We start from the raw sequence: 21,604 nt of genomic DNA, 5'->3' as shown, positions 1-21,604 counted from the left end.
CCCCTTACTTTATTCTTGATGTAGTTTCCTTCTGCCTGAATTAGCACTGGATATATTGAAATTTTAAAGCTATTTGAGGATTTATCTGGCTTCTTAATTGTAAATGTACCAAGAGTTCTGAGTGTTTGCTTTTTTCCTCCCAGAATGTTTGCTCTTTTCTCCCAGAATTACTGTTTTTCTAAATATGAAAGTAACCATGCTCTTTGTGAAAATATCAAGAAAAAAGGTATCACCCATACTCCACCACCCTTGAGAGAAAAACATAAAACGTTTTCATTTCTTTCCAAACTTTGAATGCATATATAAATACACAGATGCCTGTCTTTTATTTTAAAGATGGTATTACGAGCTATTTAACTGCCTGTTTTTTCTTTTAAATGCAAGTTGTGAGTAGCTCTGCTCTCTTCTACAATGGAATATAATGGTTGTCTTAGGTTCCTCAGTAAGGATTGATCATCTGTTTAAATAAATCCTGACCGATTGATCAATCTCCTGCTGACCGACCTGTAGGTGGCTTCCAATTTTTCAGGATTTTTAAATGGCCTTGCAACGGTATCCTCATGCATATATCTTTGGGTGACCATGCAAGGATTTCTGTAGGGTAAATCCATAGAATAAATTTCCTGAGTCATAGAAGATACACATTTAAATTTTAGCCAAATTTCCCACCCAAATGGGAATACCATGGGGATATGGGTATACCATATTATTTTACCAACAGACTATCTCATTACCCACAGCTGGACTCAAACTGCTTTTCTATACCAGATTCTTTTCACAACAGCTCTGACACTTATTTCTTTTTATTTCGTTTTTAAATGTTTATTTATTTTTGAGAGAGAGAGAGAGAGACAGAGCATGAATAGGGAAGGGGCAGAGAGAGACGGAGACACAGAATCCCAAGCCGGCTCCAGGCTCTGAGCTCTCAGAACACAGCCTGACACGGGGCTCGAACTCACAAACCACAAAATCACGACCTGAGCCGAAGTCATATGTCTAACCAACTGAGCCACCCAGGCGCTCCTCTGACACTTCTTTCTAAGAGAATGTGTCAATATATTTCCTGTTTAGGATGGCATGCAAACTCTTTCCAGTAACAGGACAGTAACATTTTTATCTTTCTTGGGATTTGTCCATCTCTCCAGAAACAAGTAAATGAATTACAGGTTTTCAGGAACAGTGTTCTCGTAGTGAAGGGTTTCTCATGGATATAGTTAAGAGTCTCCACCTTCCCTTACAGTGCAATAAAAGAAAACAGAAATGCCTCGGAGATTGTTAAAACGGTGAATTTGCTGATCACGTCCCTAAGCACAGACTTTCTCTGGGATTATATGACAAGGTGCTTTGAGAACTGCTTTAGGTAAGTGTCCAGTTACAGATTATAGGATGTTCAGGAAGGACTGGAAGCTCTTGTGGTTTCATAGCTGCTTTTTGTGGCTCAGGTTGGGTGATCTCTGCTGAGCACACGACGGGAAAGAATTCAAATCTTAGCAGAATAAAAGATATTGCCATTAAGAAGGTTCAGGTAATCTCTGCCACATAATTCTGAAGCTTTTTTACTTATTCTAATTAATTAATTGATTAATTAATTAATTAATTGAGATGAAAATCCTGTGCATTTTCAATTTACGTTGACTAAATAGACTCTTTGCACAGTTCTCCTGGAGGCTGATGTGTTTAAGGAGGCTTAGTTTTGTGGCTCTGTGTCTAGAGTGAGTGGTTTTGAAATCATCAGTCTCCTTAAATTCTTACTGAAATTGTTCCATAACAGGTCCGATAAAAGCATAATGTCTCAGCTGCCACAATCAGCTTCAAGTCACCTTCGGCCTGATGACTTGTACCACCTTGACATCGTGGATGGTGGCCCCGCTCTGGGGATCCACGTGCCTCCCTGCGAGCCTTTCCCCAGTCCCTCTCCCTACAGCAGGGGAATAGCGTCATTTCTCAGAGCCCGTCTTGTCCTGAGTCCCCCGTCAGCCTTCCTTCCAGTCACCCTTGAGTGCGATGCTTTGTGCCGTCACTGTCCTCCATTACCCAGCAGCTTAGCAGAAGCTTGACTTGTCGCTTCCTGTGGGCCCTTCTCTGGCCTCAGAGCCCTACACGCACTCATTAACGCCTCGGGACAGCCCAAGGAGAAGTGGGCCCTTGTATCACATAAGAAAGCCGGGGCCCAGTGACACGCAGCCCTTGTGTGGCTGCGCGGCAAGTTAGCAGCAGCCGAGATGGGAACCCGGGAGAGCCTCACTTCCCAGCTGCTCCCACAGTGCAGCTCTGTGTCCCCTAGAGCCAGGTCCCGGCAGGTGTTCAAACCTGTGATGAATGAATTGTAGCTGGACCCACGGGCAACCCAAGGCCACGTTATACTGAAGATGGACTATATTTTGGTCCTGTTTCCACTTCAGAGTTAGAAGGTGTGCTTTCTTTTTTTAAAAAAATCAACTACGAAGCATTTCAAGTGTAAGGAAAACCAAGAAGTAATGTCAGATACACATGCACCCATTACTGAAATTATAGTTAACCCTTGGCCGTTTTGTTTTGTTTTGTTTTGTTTTTTTCAGATTTTTTTTTTTAAGGAATAAAATGTTGCTACCCAGATAGAACTAACTCCTACCTTCCCAGCACCTTCCCCCTTCTTACTGGGATTATTAGTGTCCGTCCTAGCCGTGATGTTGTCTGTGCATTTATAACAAGTGCGTATCCAGAAATGATACAGTCTCGTGTGTCTGTTCAGGCTTTCCATAAGCAGTATCAGGTTGTATGTAACTTTTTACAGTGTGCTGTTTTGGTGGTGGGTTAACAGTCCTTTGGAGAGCAGTCTGTACACCTGGTAAAAACACTGGTTTCAATTTTTCCATTGTTGCAAATGTCCTTTGTCCTGTCTCTTTACACACACATGCGCAAGTTTCTTTAGAGGAGACACGGAGAACACTTGCCTAGGCTAGAGTGTGTGTACTTCTTCAAAGTGCTCAGATAAATGCCAAGATAACTACATGGTAATTTGCAGTCAAGACAGTGAACTCAGGTCGAGTTGTCCCATGAGAGCTAGATGAATCCAAAGTTACTCTGTTTTGAGCACCAATACGTATCTATTTTTTTTTTTAATTTTTTTTTTAACGTTTTATTTATTTTTGAGACAGGGAGAGACAGAGCATGAACAGGGGAGGGGCAGAGAGAGAGGGAGACACAGAATCGGAAACAGGCTCCAGGCTGCGAGCCGTCAGCACAGAGCCCGACGTGGGGCTCGAACTCACGGACCGCAAGATCGTGACCTGGCTGATGTCGGACGCTTAACCGACTGCGCCACCCAGGCGCCCCACTTTGTGTTAGTTTTAAAAAGCTTGATTATGAGAATTACAGAAGCTATCTTTCATTATGTTTGAGATAGAGGAACTTTATTGGGTGTCATGAATGCTTGAAGTTACCATGGGAGAAAGAACTGATTTGTTTTTCTTTCCTGTGACTTCTGTAGACCAGTGAAACAGAGTTACACTGTCGGGAACAGCGTCAGCCCTCCTCCGACGGTCTCGGAGCTCTGTACCCTCCTGGTGTTCCTTCTGGATGTTATTCCCCTGGTGAGGCCCCTTGCTGGGAAGAGGAGGCTCCATGCTTGGCTGATATCTACGCTTTTCATTAGTGTCACTGGCCTGATAAACCTTGCCATACTGAAAAGTGGTTTTACGTAAACACACAACACTTTTTTTTATGTTTATTTATTTATTTATTTTTTTAACATTTATTTGTTTTTGAGAGACAGAGAGGCAGACCATGAGCAGGGGAGGGGGAGAGAGAGAGAGATACAGAATCTGAAGCAGGCTCCAGGTTCTGAGCTGTTTGTTAGCACAGAGCCCGACGCAGGGCTTGAACTCACGAACTGCAAGACCATGACCTGAGCTGAAGTCGGACGCTCAACCGACGGAGCCAGCCAGGTGCCCCTTTAATGTTTATTTTTGAGAGACAGAGACAGAGACAGAGCATGAATGGAGGAGTGACAGAGAGAGAGACACAGAATCTGAAGCAGGCTCCAAGCTGTCAGCACAGAGCCCAACGCGGGGCTCGAACCCACAAACCGCGAGATCATGACCTGAGCTGAAGTTAACTGACCGAGCCACCCAGGCGCCCCCAATGCACGACACTTTTAATGTTTGTTTTGGCGCAGGGAATGTAGCTGAACTTAATCTCTTATGGCTTTTATGTCTTATTTAAAAGAGGTTATAACTTTAAGCCACTTATAAGCGCCCCGAGGCAAAGTTATGTAAACCAGAGATGACCTGGGCATCATTCTACACTATGTTGTTTAGTAGTGAGAGTAAATGTAACTCTAGGTAAAATTGTGCAGTTGACTAATTTTCTCAAAGGAAGCTAATTTACTTAATATAGAAACAAATGTGGCAACAGTTTTCTACTAGAAAAGGTAAAGACAGTTGAAAAAAAGAGGAAGAATGTCCATTGATTTGTCTAGATCAAAAAGAAAATACTTTGTTTTCTGATTTGGGAACGAACATGAAACTTATGCTCTTAAAAAATGGACTTTTCTAAGGTGCCATTTTGAGGTGCATTTGCTTTTTTCTGATCAAAACTTGAAAGCCCATTAAACCCGGGTCTTTTTTCCACAGGAACTTTACTCTGAGGTACAAACCCAGTACCTCCCGCAGGTGCTGGGCTGCCTGGTGCAGCCTCTGGCCGAGGAAATGGAGACTCTAAGCTTACCTGAGCTCACGCATGCCTTGAAGACATGTTTCAAAGTGCTGAGCAAGGTCCAGATGCCACCTTCCTACCTGGACATGGAGCCCACGAGTGGAAGCACGGTACGTGCCTCGAGGAGCTGACGTGGTTCTCCAGGTGAGGCTTATGCCCTCCTGGGAGCAGGAAGGAATTAGGGTCGGTTAGGGGAGGAGTAAGGTCAGAGGATGTAGTGGTAATATCTAAGTTATGCTTCTAAAATCCTCAGACACTTTCCAAAGCTTTTAGCATGGAAGCTGATCACGCCTTCACTTTGCCTACCCACCCCCCCCATTCCTCCTACAGCTCTCGGTTAGCTTCCACTCACCTTCCAGATCTCGTCATGTGTATGTTTTTGTGTGTTGGTGGTATCTCTCTAAATGCGTAAGTGAGGGGCGCTGGGTGGCTCAGCCGGTTAAGCGTTCGACTTTGGCTCAGGTCATGATCTCGCGGTTTGTGGGTTCGGGCCCTGTGTCGGGCTCTGTGCTGACAGCCCTGTGCCTGCTTCAGATTGTGTCTCCCTCTCTCTCTCTGCCTCTCCTCTGCTCGTGCTCTTTCTCTTTTCCTCAAAAATAAATAATAAACATTAAAAAACGACACCACCACCACCTGAGATACTAGTTTACCTGGTCTGCAATAACAAAGTACCAAGGACCGAGTGACTTATGTGAGAGGAAGTTATTGTCTCACGGTTCTGGAAGCCAGAAGTCTCCACAACAGTCTAGCTGTGGGCTTTACAGTGTCTTCCAGTCTTGCCCCGTTGGGGTTATTTAGGCGGTTTCTGGGTTTCACTGTTACCGCGCTGCATCCTAGTGCAGCTTGTTCGTGGCTGCGGGTTTCTCTGAAGGATCAATGCCTTGAAATGGATTGTAATGAAACCCATTTCTTTTTAAACTGGGGGAGAGGTACGCTTGCCCCTTCTGACTTGATGTGGGCGCTGCCAGACCGGGTCCCCAGAAGACTGTCACAGTTCCCCAAGCAGTTCGATTTTTTTTTTATTTTCCACTTCGCTTCAAGATTTGAAAATTCCGGGGTGCCTGCCTGCATGGCATAGTCCCTTGAGTGTCTGACTCTTGATTTCAGCTCCGTTCATGATCCCGGGGTCACGGGATCGAGCCCCGAGCCCCATGTCGGGCTCCACACTGAGCATGGTGCCTACTTGGGATTCTCCCTCTCCCTCTGCTCCTCTCCCCCACATGCTCGCTCGTGCGCTCTCTCTCTCTCTCTCTCTCTCTCTCAAAAAAAAAAAAAAAATGATTTGAAAATTCTGGCCTTGACACCCATTCAGTGTAGCCAAGGGCAGGAGAGTGGACAGGCTGGTAGCCAGGCACTCCCGGAGGCGCTGGGCCTGCCCCTCGGGTGCAGACTCACTCACAGACATTTCCTTTCCACAGTGAGCCCTTTTCTTTTTCTAGCTGTTATAGCTAATCGGAAAAAAATCCTATAAATGATTTAAGGTACAAAGTTTAAGCGTTTGTCTATAAACATAATTAACCGTGTTTTTAGAAGTGCGTACTGTTTCATTCTTCCCTAGAGAGCACAGTGGCGTAAATGGTGAAGTGTTTTAAATTTAATGTAATATTATGTAAGTTAACAGTGTAAGAAGAGAGGCTGGTGATCAAAGGTTGCAGTGGCATCCCTTTGAAAAAGCCACAAAGTATAGACACACACACACACACACACACACACACACGTAGGTGGATGGATAAGGTGCTATATATACAGGGGCAAACCCTTCATTCTAGTTCTCTGCTCTCGTTTTATTTCTTCATGCCTTTATTTTTACCCCCACTCCAAGGTCCTCATTCATGTTTGAAATTTAAATAGATCAGAAACTGTTTTTGCAAAAGGTTTTTGAACCTCAAAAGCCTAAATGAATGTACAAAGTGGGCTCAACGCCAGCCTGCGCAAAGAGCTGGAGACACAGTGGCCTCTCTCTGGGCTTGCACCCATCTCCATCCCCCTGATGGGCCTTCTTCATTTTATTAGACACTTTTGCACGGGGGTTGTCTTGGGGTAGAGAATTATGATTTTGGAAAATAGGAGGTGCAAGCTTTGGTTTGCTGGATTCGGCTGATTCTTGAATCCCTTGGCCCCGTGAGATGGTGTACAGTTACAAATCTCCATTTTTTGCAGAGTCCAGTAAAAGGTGAAAACAGTGAAGTAATTATAGACACAAAGGCGGTGATTCCGGGTGATGAAGAAGCTTCGTTTCCTCCCCTTAAATCTGAAGACAGCGGGATCGGGCTCAGCGCCTCGTCCCCGGAGCTGTCGGAGCACCTGCGGGTCCCCAGGGTGTCTCCCGACAAGGATGACGTTTGGAAGAAGGGTGGGAGCATGCAGAGGACGTTTCTGTGCATCCAGGAGCTGATTGCCACCTTTGCCCACAAGAACATCTTTGGGGTGCAGCCGACGGCGTCTGGAGAAGAAACCAAGTGCGAAGAGCCTGCAGGCCGCAGGGACGAGGGCGGGCCACCAGGCACGGCGGTCAGCGACCCCGGCGGGAAGAACTCCTGGGATGCCAAGCCCATCAGCGTGCCCCAGTTTAAGCAGATGCTTTCTGACCTCTTCATGGCTCGAGGGTCTCCATTTAAGACAAAAAGTACGGAGTCACCGTCACCTGTGCCCCGGAGCCCTGGCCGGAAGAAGGAGGGGGACTGGGCCGTGGAGCAGGGGGTCGTGGACCTGGGGAGTTCACGGGAGGCCTGCCGGGAGGCCTTCGCTGCCGCATGCCACCTGCTGCTGGACTGCGCTACCTTCCCTGTGTACCTGTCCGCGGAAGAGACAGAGCGCCTTTGTGAAACGCTCTTCCGGCTCCCCGGTGAGCACCCTGCCCCACGGAGCCACCCCGAGGAGTCCCGACACCTAGCTGATGTTTGCAGACAGGCTGAAACCGCGTCTGCCGGGTGGGGACTCTTCCCCACACTCGTCTCCTCCTTATTTTGTCATAAGCTGTGTGTGCATTTGACTCGTGTCTTACTGATGGCAGATTGGTGAGGCTGGGGCTGTAGTTTTGACCTTTAGGTGCCCCGTGCAGCCCATTAAAGGATCTGGAACATAAAAGGTGCTTAATGATAATCAAGAAGTAGGCTGTTTCATGAGGCCTGTTGTTAAAGATTTGTGTTAGTTTGCTAAGGTTGCCGTGACAAAGTCCTCCCAACTGAGTGGCTTAAAAAAACAGAAAGGTATTGTCTCCGGCCCTGGAGGCAGAAGTCTGAGATCAGCCTGTTGGCAGAGCCGTTCTCCATTTGAAGGCTCTGGGTAGGGATGTGTTCCAGCCCTCCCCCTTAGCTTCCGGTAGTTCCTGGGACCGTGGCGTTATAATTCCAGTCTGCATGGCATTCCTCCATGTGCGTGTATGTGTCCTGCATTCAGATTTCCTTCTTATAAGGACATCAGTTGTGGTGGATCAGGGGCCCATTCTAATGTGACCTTGTTTTAACTAATTACATCTGCATCAACCCTGTTTCTAAATAAGGTCACATTCTGAGGTCCTAAAGGACCTTATGACTGCAACATAAGAATTTGGGAGAGTTGGGGGGTGAGGGGTTACACAGTTCAGCCCATAACAGGCAGCTTCTTAGAAGCTCAGGCCGCCATAACAAAATCCCATAGATCAAGTGGCTTAAACCACAGAAATTTCTTTCTCAGAGTTCTGGAGGCTGGAAGTTGGAGACCAGGATGCTGGCATAGTCCGTTCCTGAGGAGGGCTCTCCCCTCGGTTATAAACGGCCACCTTTTTGCAGGATGCTCACATCCTGGGGACGTGGGCGGGGGTGGATCTCTCTAATGTGTCTTATAAGGGCACTAATCCCGTCACGAAGGCCCCACCTCTGAATACCAGCACATTAGGGGTTGGGGCTTCAACATCTGAATTTGGGGCAGACACAATTCAGTCCTTAGCAGGCATTGAACACTTTAAGAAAAAGAGAGGAACATGGAAAACAAGAAAGAAGGGATCAAATTGAAGGGAACACAGGAACACAGGACAAAGCTGTCCCCTCTTGTAGCCATTACGGTAAATTTCCTGTGCGGTCTGTCTCTCAAATCATTAGCTGCAAATGACACTGTACTTGGAGGCACTGCACTTGGAATTCAAGTCCACAGTATATTTTGGGCCTCTCTTAAAGCTAATGCCATGAGTCCCACTATCGAGAGAGCAGCCTTGAAAAAACATTTTGAACTCTACACCAAAAAATGTGGATATACTATACGTAAATTTAAAAGAAATTTTTAATGTGAGTTTTACTGGATGTAAACTTTTAAAATAAAAGACGCTTTGAATCATCCCAGAGCCCTGACACGTTTTCAAAATTCAGGTAATCTGACAAGCTTTTGAAGGCAGACCCAGTCCCCTTTGTCCTCTGGCCCTGAGCGATGACTGATAGCACATCCCCACGAGAGATTATCGCACCTGCTGGCCGTGTGACTTCTGGACCTCAGGGTGTCTTAGGATCTGCGAATTGTGAACCATTTTCACGCGATTTTCTTTATCTCCATCCTCTCTGACTGGCTTCCTCCCAGGAGGCGGCGACTGCACTTTCCCGTCATGGCTGAGATCCCTCATGACCGTTTGCTGCTGTGTGTCTGACTGCTTCCTCCAGAACGTAGCCATCTCCACTCTGCTGGAGGTGATCAACCACTCCCAGTCCCTCGCCCTGGTCATCGAAGACAAGATGAAACGCTATAAAAGCTCTGGACACAACCCGTTTTTCGGCAAGCTGCAGATGGTGACCGTCCCTCCCGTTGCTCCAGGAATATTGAAAGTCATTGCAGAGAAAACAGATTTCTATCAGGTACGTCCCACTGGGAGGAGGGGGGTGACGCCCTCTTCCCAGCCAGCTATCTAAAGTTGTCCCCAAGGTCCCAGTCACTGTGATAAGAGGGATGTGGCGGCTCTGGTGACAGCTGGAGAGGGTTGCTCGAACCCTGTGCCTGCCTTGCCTGTCCCTCTGTCCCAGGCTCCTGGTACAGTTTCTGGCTCTGTGGCAAGAGGGCAGTAAAGTATTTGTGTTCAGTTTTGGGCTGACTGGACTTCGTACATAAGGACTGTTAGATTCTCTAAACATACGGAAGAAGAGACTGGGCCCTAATTTATAAGGTTAAAGGCTCCAAAGCTATTTAGCCTCAAGGAAAACTTAGTTACTTGTCAAATTTAGGAAAGCTCGCTGAAGATGGTGAACAGCTGTTGTTCCTCTTTGTGGGGACAGTGTAAAACAGTTTAAAGCTACATATGATAGGGCTCTTTTAACTGCAAGAAGTTAGAAACAGTTCCAGCTGGGGCCCCGGGTGGCTCAGCTCATGATCTCACAGTTCGTGAGTTCGAGCCCCGTGTCGGGCTCTGTGCTGCCGGCTCAGAAGCTGGAGCCTGTTTCGGATTCTGTGTCTCCCTGTCTTCTCTCTCTGCCTCTCCCCCACTCGAGCACATGCGCACGCGCGCTCTCTTTCTCAAAAATTAAAAAATGTTAAAAAAACAGTTCCAACTAGGTCATGAGGAAAAGTGAAATTTATTATAAAGGTGGTGCCCGTGGATGCCAAAGGGCAAGCGTAGACTGCAGCTGGGTCTCCTGGGCTCTCCGCTGGGCGGCTGTTAGATCCTGAGCTGCTCCTTCTCCACGTCGCTCGGCCGTTCAGGGGTCACCTAACTAACTCGGTTGCCACTTGACCTTTGGTCTGCCATGTGACCCTCAAGTTCCTCTAACTAATGATGTTTGTATGTCTTTCCCACAGTTGTGAACTGGTCAGTGTTACTAAGCAGTCTGTCAGTGAGGCACCTGTGGGTCAGGGCCCTCGGCTTCTCCGGCCCGCCCAGCAGCGATGGGGGCTCAGGGGTGCAGAAAGGGATGTGCCTGCTCACCAGGACCTTTTCCCTGCAGTGATGGGGCAGCAGACACCCTGAAAAGTTTTGACACTGAGGAAGAGAGCTTTCTGATATTTTATGGGTGAATGAGATATTGAAACCGTCCAGTCCCTTTAGGTCCTAACAGCCTGTGCTCTGAAAGCCTTTGAGATAGGCCACCCTTCTCCTGTTTGGGATGAGCGCTTCTCAAGCAAGTCACGTTAACTGAGGCCACCTCTCGGCTTTATTGCTTTTTGTTGTTGTTAGTGACAGCTTTATTTAGATAGAATTCACATACCACATAAATCACCCACGTGAAATGTGCAGTTCAGCAGTTTTTACCATATTCACAGAATTGTACCATTTTACCTATTTTCTCTTTTTTTAATTTCTCCTTTGTAATTTTCTTTTTGAGCAAATGAATGCTTTCCGGTTCAGTATTTTAATCGCTTTAATGATTTTCCTCAGTATATTTTTGGAGCTATTAGTGGTCGGTCTAGGGCGTAGCAGGTACATCCTAACTTACCAGAATCGACTCACTTCCCGACTAAATTCCAGTGAAACCCAGAGGCCTCCTGCAGCATGGGCTTCTCCTCTTCCCCTTCTTGTGCTGTTGGTGCGCACGTGACATCCACGCACGTCACGAACCCAGCAATGTGGTGTTATAGTCGTTACATAATTTTATGTCCTTATCAGGAAGCTGGGAGAAGAAAGGAAAACACACAGCAAGACAGAGTGTGTTACTTAACCTCCTTTTTTTTTTTTTTTTTTTTTTTTTTTTTTACCATTTCTGGCTCTTCTCTTGTGGATTTCAGTCCGTACCTGGGCCATTTCCTTCCTCCTCTGCACCTGCGCTGCCACCCCCTCCCCCGTGCCACTGATGCTGTGTCCCGCCAGTGCACTTGAGCAGTACCTGTGTGCCTGTCGTTCACACAACCTTTTGAAGAGAATCAGTGGAAAGAAAAAAGGAGACACTTAGGTTGTCTTTGTAGAACCATGTAATTACCTTTACTGGTGCTTTTTGCCTTTTCTATGGATTTGATTCACTGGGGTCGATTGCTTTCACCTTGAAGAACTTCCTTACATGTTTCTTATAAGACAGGTCTGCTGGCAACAAATTTGCTCAGTTTTTGTTTATCTGGGAATGTCTTCATTTCACCTTCTATTATAAAAGATAGTTTTACTAGATAGCATGCTCTTTGTTGGGCTTTTTTTTTTTTTCCTTTCAACACTTTGAATAGAAGAACAAATCTACTTTAATCAGCCCTGGGTATGCCTGAGTATGCAATATTTAAGGAAAGCAGCACTTTTTATTTTTATTTTATTTATTTTTTAACATTTTTATTTATCTTTGAGAGAGACAGAGTGCGAGTGGGGGAGGGGCAGAGAAAGAGAGAGAGGGAGACGCAGAGTCGGAAGCAGGCTCCAGCCTCTGGGCTGTCAGCACAGAGTGCAACGTGGGGCTCGAACTCCCCAACCACAAGATCACGACTTGAGCGGAAACCAAGAGTCGGATGCTTAACCGACTGAGCCACCCAGGGTGGCCCCAGGAAAGCAGCACTTTTTAAATAATCTGTAACAAATGCTCATGTGAATGTTCAAATGAACTTACCATTTGAATTCACCATTGGATATGTGATCCCACTGTCTTCTTGTCTCCAGCCTTTCCTATAAAAAGGCAACTCTTAATCTTACTGGGTTTCCCTTATAAATGATGAGTGAGTTTTCTCTTGGTGCTTTCAAGATTTTCCCTCCTTTGTCCATTGGCATCTCATTGTGATGTGTCCAATGTGGATGGCTTGGAGTTTATCCTACTTGGAATTCTTTAAGCTTCTTGGATGTGTACATTAATGTTTTTTCATCAAATGTGGGAAGTTTTTTTTAGCCATTATTTCTGCACATATTTTTCCTGCTGCTTTCTCTTCTCCTCACCTTGCACTCCATTTGTGGGAATCTGCTGCACTTGATGGCGTCCCACATTTCTCTAAGGCCCTGATCATTCTTCTTCATTCTTTCTTCTCTCTGTTCTTCAGATTTCATAATTTCTGTCGACCGGTTTTCTTCACTGATTCTTCCTCGTCTTTGATATGAACTGCTGAGCCTCCTCAGGGGTGAAAGTTTCATTTCAGTTATTGTACTTTCAATTCTAGATTTCCATTGGGTTATTTTTTTCTTTTTATGCTTTCTACCTGTTGATATTATCTACTTGATGAGAAGTTATTGTACCTTTCTTTACTCCCCCCCCCCCCCTAGAGGGCACGAGTAAAGGGCAGAGAGAGAGAGAGGGAGAGTGAGAGAGCTGGGGCACACTCGAGGCAGGCAGGGCTCAAGCTCACAGACAGTGAGATCATGACCAGAGCCAAAGTCAGATACTTAACGTCTGAGCCACCCTGGTGCCCTTCCTTTACTTTTTAAAACATGGTTTCCTTTAGTTTTTTGAACACATTTATAGTGGCTACTTTGATGTCTTTGTTGAATAAATCTGACACCTGGGTTGCCCTCACAGACACCTTCTGTTGCCTGCTTTTTTTCCCTTGTGTATGTATTGTATTCTTTTGTGCCTTTGCATGTCCTATAGTTTTTCTTGAAGACTGGGCATTTTAGATAATGTATCATAGCAACTTTATTCTGACCCCTCCCCCCAAGGCTTTTTGTTGTCTTCATTTCTTGTTTATTGCTTAGTGACTTGCCTAGACCGTTTTAGTGAAGTCTGTTTCCCCGGAGGTGTGAGCCCTGTGGCGCTACTCTCTGGAGGAATGTGCAGGCCCCTGAGATGACGGTGGTCTTAGCTGGGTTCTCATTGACTATATCTCTCCCTGGTCTCTCTGAAGCTGTGTCTTTTGGTATCACACCCAGCTGTTAGGCTCCACTAACTGCTGACCGATTGCTCTTTTGTTTCCAGTGGGGCCCAAAGGCGTAAATTACTCCACAGCCTGATAATTTTTTGACATTAGTCTTTGAGGGGTTTTTTGTTTTGTTTTTTTTGTTTTGCCAGGAGAGTTCTTCCTAGCTCCCTCTTTTCCTGGTTTATTTCTGATAAACAAGCTGGCCTGTGGTTTAATTTGTTGCTGTGCTGGAGCTTCCAGCCTCCTCTTAATTACTTACTACAAAAATTCCATTGTTTTTAAGAGTACCCTAGGCTTGAACTTCCTCACCCTCTTCCAAGTAAACTCTTTTCCCTTGATGGAGCTCTCTGTTTTGTGGCCTGCCTCTCCCTCTGGGCGAAGTCTCCATGTCCCATTGCTCAGGAAGAGCTGGGACCCAAATAGTGACCTGCTTCTTTTGGAGTGAAAGCTCCACAGGTTACTTGCGGGGGGGGGGGGGGGGGGAACCTCCAGTCTTGTGAGCTGGCTTCTCGCAGCATATAACCTCCCCTCTGTAAGCAAAGTAGGGTAAGAATGACCAGAACCCCAGCACTGTTGGCCTGCAGCCCAGTTATAGCCTCCACCCGAGAGGAGGGATGAGGAGTGAAGTGCCGCTGCCTTCCCTATCGCAGAGCCTTGGACTAGGAGCTGGTGGGGAGGGGACTCTACCTGGAGTGGGTAGTCACCTTGTTCCTCGAGCCTCACTGAGCCGAGGGGGTGGGCAGGGTTGTAGTTCAACTGCCACACTTGTTGCTTTAATTGTAATTTAGTAGATATTCTTGAATAAATGTTTCTTTATTTCCTGAATGCCCTTAGGATAATTTCCAAAGACCCTAAATTATGTTTTATTTTTTTACAACTTTCTGTTATTTTTTAAAATGTTGTAATTTATATTTTTATAATTTTATAATTTTTTAATAATTTTTTAATTTTTATTTTTCTCTGATAGTCCACAGAGCCCCTCACACAGCCGTACTAACTTGCATACTCAGATCCCGTTTACAGTATTAGGTCCTGGTAGAGCTTTATTTAATTGCTATTCGGCTTGGGCCCCTTGTTCCCCTCCCCTTCCTGCCAAAATTGAGCCCGTGTGGATCTTGCAACTGGAAACAGTGTCACCGTAATACAGCAACAGTGATTGGGCAAGTCCTTCCTTCCTTGGTCCTGCATATATCTCAGAAGCTTGGCATCATTGTATTATAGGCACAGAGAGGAAAACAGAGGAAAGAACTTAGCCCATGAATCTTTGACCACATTAATTACTCTTGCGATGATACACGCTTAGTGATGTTTTTGAAAAGGACGCTTTTTCGAGTTCTGTCTGAAGTCTTGAATTTTTTTGTTTTGAATCAGATTTAGTACACATCTCAGTACTTACCACTCATCATGCACTGTAGCATCCTTTATTAAAGTATACAACTCTCAAGGGCTGGGGCGGCAGGGGCCGGTGCCTGACCATGTCCAGATGCTGGACAGGAGCCAGTAAAGCAGCCCGCACCAACATCCAGGCCGCCCCCCAGTTCTCGGGCTCTAGGAAGAGGGCTGCTTCCAGATCTTCTAGACTTTTCTCATTCCCACGGAACAGTCCACGTACCAGTGTTCCTGTTGCCCGCGACGTACAGAATAAGGTCTGCAATCCCATGAATCCCCTGACCTTTCCGGTCAGGTGGTAAAGGCAGAATTCAGTTCACTCATGAAGTGTCCAGAACATAGGGATCAAGAAGTCCAACATAGATGAAGGAGCAGGTGTGTGTTTTGGGATCAACATCCACTCTCCAACCCTTCAATTCCAGGAGGAGTCTCTTACCTGTAAGTTTGCCCATGGGGACCACAAGTAAAGGGACTACTCTGCTTAGTCAAAAGTTTTGTATCAGAGGTTTAACTGCAGTTTGATAATTGGGAATCACATTCCTTTAGATTAAAAAAAATAATGGACATCATGGTTAGGGGCTCGAGGCAGTCGGTGGTTAATCTGATCTATGCAGAGAAGATAGTTTTGTCGAATAGAAATAAAGGGGCCAAAAAAAGGAGTCATTTGGTCTAACATGTACTTATAAAGTATTACAGTCTATAAGGCATAGTCTTTGTTTTGTTTTGTTTTTTGTTTTTGGGGGTTTTTTTGTTTTGTTTTTTAATTTACATCCAAGTTAGTTAGCATATGGTGCAACTATGATTTCAGGAGTAGCTTCCTTAATGCCCCTTACCCATTTAGCCCATCCTCCCCCCACAACTTCTCGGGTAACCCTCTGTTAAAACATAAGAGACCCTTAAATATGGGGAGGCATAGTCTTTTAACATGACCTGGAAGAATGCCTTCAGAGATTCCTTCCAGGAAATGAGATTGACCCTCCCTTTGAGTCTCACCCAGTGGGGCAGGCACCCCCAACCCTCACTGGGGCTCCCTGGAATTTAGGGAAGGGCTGCAGCCAGGTGCAGACCCTGCATGTTTAAAGAGCTAAGATCAGGGCTGAGGAGACAGAAGACTTGATTTGGGGTGTGATTTGTGTCCTGAAAGTGAGCTGGGCATCCGCCACGGCACTGTGCGTGGAAATGGGAACAGGCAGGTTTATGGAGTTAACACCTCAAAAGACACGAGTCTTCATCACTGCCGTGTGGTGACCAGTTTGAACCAGCCACAGGTGGTAGGGAAGGTGCTGCAAGTGTCACCTTGAGACTGGTGACCACTGCAAATCTACCACACTGCCAGCACATAGTAAGACTGGGTCAAGTGTGCTGGTTGGATGGATACGTCAGCCAATAGGTTCTTCCTTCCAATTGATATCTCTTGGAAAGTAATGTCAAGGTTTGGGCAAGAGCTGCAGTGTTCTTAGCTGGTCAGAAATCTCCAAGTTTCAAGGGGTGCCTGGCTGGCCCAGTTGATTGACTCTGCAACTCCTGATGCCAGGGCCGTGAGTTCAAGCCCCACAAGGCATAGAGCTTACTTAAAAAATGAAAAGAGTGGGGTGCCAGGATGGCTCAGTCAGTTAAGCATCCCACTTTGCCTCAGGTCATGATCTCACGGTTCATGGGTTCGAGCCCCGCATCAGGCTCTGTGCTGACGGCTCAGAGCCTGGAGCCTGCTTCAGATTCTGTGTCTCCCTCTCTCTCCCACACTCATGCACTCGCTCACTCTCTCTCTCTCTCTCTCTCTCTCTCTCTCTTTCAAAAATAAAAATGTTAAAAAACACATTTTTAAAAATTAAATGAAAAGCGTTGTTTTGGGGCGCCTGGCCGGCTTAGTCAGTAGAGCCTGCGACTCCTGATCGCAGGGTCATGAGTTTGAGCCCCTCATTGGATGTAGAGAAACCTCCAAGTTTAACCTATCACATTACCTGCTGGGGTTTTAGTTTGGTTTGGAGTTTGGTTTGCTTTGTTTTGTTTGTTGATGGTACTTCTCTGTATATTAAGGATTCTCACGTAGCAAGTGTAGATAGAAGCCAGTTCCTCGGGGCTGGGACTGGACTGGCACAAGGAAGAAATGCGGGTGCTGGCTGTGTTCTCACGGTCTCCCTTCTGTCACAGAGGGTGGCTCGTGTGCTTTGGAATCAGCTGAACAAGGAGACCCGGGAGCATCACGTCACCTGTGTAGAGTTGTTCTACCGGCTGCACTGCCTGGCCCCGACGGCCAACATCTGTGAGGACATCATCTGCCACGCCCTCCTGGACCCTGACAAGGTCAGTCTTAGCAGCCTATCTTCTCTGTCCTATGATCCCAACTGTCAGGCCACCCATCACTGCCTGTGCCCGGGACAGACTTACACACATACAGTCATGCCGGGGCTCAGCGGGCATCCTGATCAGTCAACAGGTGTTACAGAATCTTGGGGTTGGGAGGCCTTCAGAAGCTCTAGCCATCCTTTTCAGAGTCCTGAGAACATGGGTTGTGTCTGTATTAAGGCTCACCAGGGAAGTCTACCCCAACTCCTGTGATGTTTGCAGGAACCGTGAGCTCTCGCAGGTGAAGTAGGCAGTCATAGAGAATGCATCGCCCTTTTAGGCCCTGGCCGTCCTTTGCAGTCAAGTTGTATCCTGGTTCTCTAAGCCACTTGGGCCTGACATCTTCAAGAGGTGTGAGAACGCGACGCTCTCTTGTGATCTTCGATCACAGGCCCAGGTGTGCCCCTGGATGTAGGCTAATGTGGCATCTGACCATGCGCGTTATTGTGGTAAAGTGAGCAAGGAAGACAGGAGGACGTAGGTCTTCCTCCCGCAGGCCGTTCGGAGCCCAGCGCCTCTGCCGACGTTGCTGCCGCCCTGCTGAGCTCCTGTTTGTTACGCGGTGGGGTTTGCTGACTGCGGACGACATGCTGTTAGGAAACTAGTGCCTCACTGCCGTTTGTTTCCTCATCAAGGGGACAAGACTAGAAGCTCTGTTTAGGTTCTCCGTCATCTGGCACCTGACGAGAGAGACCCCAGGCAGTCGCGTGACATCTCACAACCGCTCCTTAGACAGGTAAGGTTGTCCTTGTGGGCAGTTACCCTGAACTCACAGGACGCTCTGCCGAGGTTCCTGGTCAGTGTGTCCGGCTGGGGAGGGGAGCGTGTGAAGTGAAAAATGTGACCCCATGTTCTGGATGTACAGCAAACGGTTCCCATGATCCCCCAAGTGAATTCCAGCCAGACACATGTGAATACGTGGTAGGAATGTTCTCAGTTTGATCCTGGGGGCAGGAAGCCCAGCATGTATCAGAATCACTGGAGGAGAACATGCCTCATGAGGGGACCTCTGTAGGGGACGGTGGTCTGGGTCTGGAACGGGCCGGTTGGCTACGCTGGGTACGTACACTCGGCAGTGTCCACCGTGTTCATGAGATGTGAACTTCGCTGCACTACAATCTAGTGCGCTTTTTTTTTTTTTTTAAATCCCCTTCCTTGGGGCGCCTGGGTGGCTCAGTCGGTTAAGTGTCTGCTCAGGTCACGATCTCACACTTCATGAGTTCAAGCCCCGTGTCCAGCTTTGCGCTGACTGTGCAGAGCCTGCTTGGGATTCTCTCTCCCTCTCTCTCTGCCCCTGCCCTGCTTGTGCTCGCTCTCGCTCTCTCTCTCTCTTCCCCTCTCTCAGAGTGAATAAATAAACTTAAAAAAAATTTTTTTTAAAGCCCCTTCCTTGTTTCCAAACCTGGGTGTGGTACCAGGTGCCCAGCTTTAGAGAGATGCCAGCTGATTCTGATGCTGGCGGCTTAGCCCCACAGTCAATTGAACCAATGTGGGGTGAAGCCCGGGTGAGGCCCGGGGACTTGGAAAGCTCCCCCGGCAATGCTAGTGTGAAACCAAGGTGGAAATCCCCTGGCCTTTGTCTGCGTGGGTCTTTAAATTTTTTTTTTTTCAACGTTTATTTATTTTTGGGACAGAGAGAGACAGAGCATGAACGGGGGAGGGGCAGAGAGAGAGGGAGACACAACATCGGAAACAGGCTCCAGGCTCCGAGCCATCAGCCCAGAGCCTGACGCGGGGCTCGAACTCCCAGACCGCGAGATCGTGACCTGGCTGAAGTCGGACGCTTAACCGACTGCGCCACCCAAGCGCCCCTGCGTGGGTCTTTAAACCCGGTTTGCGTGGAGCCGCCTGGGGGCGTCCTGGAGCACGGGGTCACCGAACGCTGACTCAGTGGTGCCCTTCCCACCCACAGGTCCCTGTTCGTCGTGCTGGACAGTCTGGCCTGCACGGACGGTGCCATCAGTGCGGCGGCACAGGGCTGGCTTGTGCGGGCGCTCTCCCTCGGTGATGTGGCACGCATCCTGGAGCCCATGCTCCTGCTCCTGCTGCAGCCTAAGACCCAGAGGACCTCCATCCACTGCCTCAAGCGGGAGAACTCAGCAGGTGAGCCCGCCACGGAGGGCAACCCCGGGGTCCCTGGGCCTGGGAGGGAGGGAGGGAGGGAGGGGCAGCCCCGACCCCAGCTGCCCGTGGTGACAGTCAAGTTCCTTAGCCCCACTCAGTGGTTTTGTCAGCTTCAAATGGTGTGAGAGTACTTTGTAAAGTTGTGAAGACTTTTGAAGGTTAAGGAGCAGATGAACCAGCACTTAGAAATGCTACGGAGTGTGCTTGTCGTTTTCACTGAAAAATCGGATTTTTTTTTTAAATAAAAAAGGAAATGTTTAGTAACCCATGCTCCAATAAGAAATAGCTGAGGGGGCGCCTGGGTGGCTCAGTCGGTTAAGCGTCCCACTTTGGCTCAGGTCACGATCTCACGGTTCGGGAGTTTGAGCCCCGCGTCGGGCTCTGTGCTGACAGCTCGGAGCCTGGAGCCTGCTTCGGATTCTGTGTCTCCCTCTCTCTCTGCCCCTCCGCCCCTCCCCCCCCAAAAATAAACATTAAAAAAAATAGCTGATTTTTTTTTTATTCTTTTGCTAATGAAAAATTCAAGTGCACCTAAGATAGGAGGAAAGAATAACAGACCATCCACACCAGTCTTCCCAAGCCGATGCCTTCACTTAGAAGTCATAGTTTGGTGTCCAGCGGGAAGTTAAGTTTGAGGAGGCTAGGCTGGCACTTCTCTCCAGATCCCTGCTCAGAGCTAGGGATAGTTTAGGTGGCCTCCAGCTAGGAATGGCCGAGAAGTTGAAATATGCATGTAATCTGGTCAATTGTATCTATGAAAAATGACTTGTGAGCCTTCAAACACATGGTAAGAAACCACAGTGGTTTCTGTTTATCCATTTTTCTGTCTGCTCTCTAAGGTTCTTTCCAGCTATAAATTCTGTGAACATACAATCAGAAATGCAGAAGAAATAAGCCTTTGAGTTCCAAAAAACTTCCAGAGGCATCTTTAGCACAAGTAACAGTAAATAGGAAGAAGAAAAGAAAGGCTAAAATAAACCTGATGAGTGCGTTCCATTTGGGTGATTAGCTCCTGGCACAGTTTATGAACTAACATGACTTCCCACAATAGGTGTGTTTTATGACTTCCTGCAGTTTTCTAAGCAGTGGGTTAACAGGCTTTGAGTTAGCTTGTTTACGGGCTTTGAGTTAGCTCACTGGGCTGTAAATACTGTTTGCACCAGTCTTGTCTTAACAGAGAAAAGCAGCCTAACACCTGCATAAGCAGCAATTTTGGAGATGCTGCCTAAAACCATAATCTCCCGTTTTCCTCTAGGAAAGAAAGCTGGCTGCCTCCTCAAAGACAAGGCCTTTTATTATTCCATATTATGAGAAAGTAAAGTCCAAAGAAATGTAAACTGAAGCACCTTCTCAAAAGTTTGGCTGTCATTTATGGCAGCTAAATTTTTTAGTGTTCCTTTGTGTTACGAAGGAAGCTCTATAAGGAAGCGAAGCAGAAATAAGATAAAAATAGAGACAAACCATAAGAGACACTCTTTTTTTTTTAATTTTTTTTTAATGTTTATTTTTGAGAGAGACAGAGACAGAGTGTGACCACGGGAGGGGCAGAGAGAGGGAGACACAGAATCCGGAACAGGCTCCAGGCTCTGAGCTATCAGCCCAGAGCCCAACGTGGGGCTCAAACTCACAAGCCATGAGATCATGATCTGAGCCGAAGTCGGATGCTTAACCAACTGAGCCACCCAGGCGCCCCAGGAGACTCTTAAATACAGAGAACAAACTGAAGGTTGCTGGTGGGGTGTTGGGTGGAGGGAAGGGCTACGGGGATGATGGGCATTGGGGAGGGCACTTGTTGGGATGAACACTGGCTGTTGTGTGTAAGTGGTAAATCACTAAAATCAATTCCTGAAATCATTATTACACTATATGTTAACTAACTTGGAGTGAAATTTAAAAAAAAAAATGAAAAAGGAAGTTTTAATGCCACGTGTGCTGGTTTTAAAAAATCACACAGCACTTCCTGCTGCTTCCTGTAGCGCATGTTCCCTGCACCCTTCCCAGTAAGAGAAAATGTTTTTTCCCTGCCTTGCCCTTCCCCTGGAAGGACCTAGAAGTGTAGTGCCTTACTCACACTATCTGTGTAATAGTGTAGAAATCTATACTGAAGATATTACTATAAGCATCAGGCAGCTCGTCTATTTCTGTCTTATTCTTCCTCCTTCCCTAATCTTATTTAATGTTCACGGAATAGATTTGCTGAGAGCTGTGTATTAAGATGGTTTGGTGATACATACCAAAGTCTTCTTTCTGGTTGTTGTTCCTGTTTACAGAGACCTGAAATATAATATAATATAATATAATATAATATAATATAATATAATATAATATAATATAATATAAT

The 21,604-nt window shown here is 46.8% G+C and overlaps 1 protein-coding gene across 3 annotated transcripts in view; it reads left to right on the top strand.

Moving 5' to 3' along the window:
- Window positions 1-21,604, top strand: part of DOP1B (DOP1 leucine zipper like protein B) — a 98,612-nt gene that overhangs the window by 41,697 nt on the left and 35,311 nt on the right. For all 3 annotated transcript variants that reach the window (XR_005793157.1, XM_040483963.1, XM_040483962.1), the window contains exons 10-17: window positions 1,241-1,360; window positions 3,470-3,572; window positions 4,614-4,805; window positions 6,856-7,540; window positions 9,244-9,515; window positions 16,945-17,097; window positions 17,775-17,875; window positions 19,052-19,242. Coding sequence is in view for 2 of the 3 variants with exons in the window: in XM_040483963.1 (XP_040339897.1) it covers window positions 1,241-1,360; window positions 3,470-3,572; window positions 4,614-4,805; window positions 6,856-7,540; window positions 9,244-9,515; window positions 16,945-17,097; window positions 17,775-17,875; window positions 19,052-19,242 (1,817 nt within the window). In the remaining variant the exon portion in view is untranslated. The remainder of the gene's footprint in view (window positions 1-1,240; window positions 1,361-3,469; window positions 3,573-4,613; window positions 4,806-6,855; window positions 7,541-9,243; window positions 9,516-16,944; window positions 17,098-17,774; window positions 17,876-19,051; window positions 19,243-21,604) is intronic.

The sequence above is a fragment of the Herpailurus yagouaroundi genome, unplaced genomic scaffold (assembly GCF_014898765.1).
Source record: "Herpailurus yagouaroundi ecotype Mexico unplaced genomic scaffold, PumYag 162, whole genome shotgun sequence".
NCBI classification, from domain to species: domain Eukaryota; kingdom Metazoa; phylum Chordata; class Mammalia; order Carnivora; family Felidae; genus Herpailurus; species Herpailurus yagouaroundi.
This window is presented reverse-complemented; position numbering and strand designations above follow the sequence as displayed.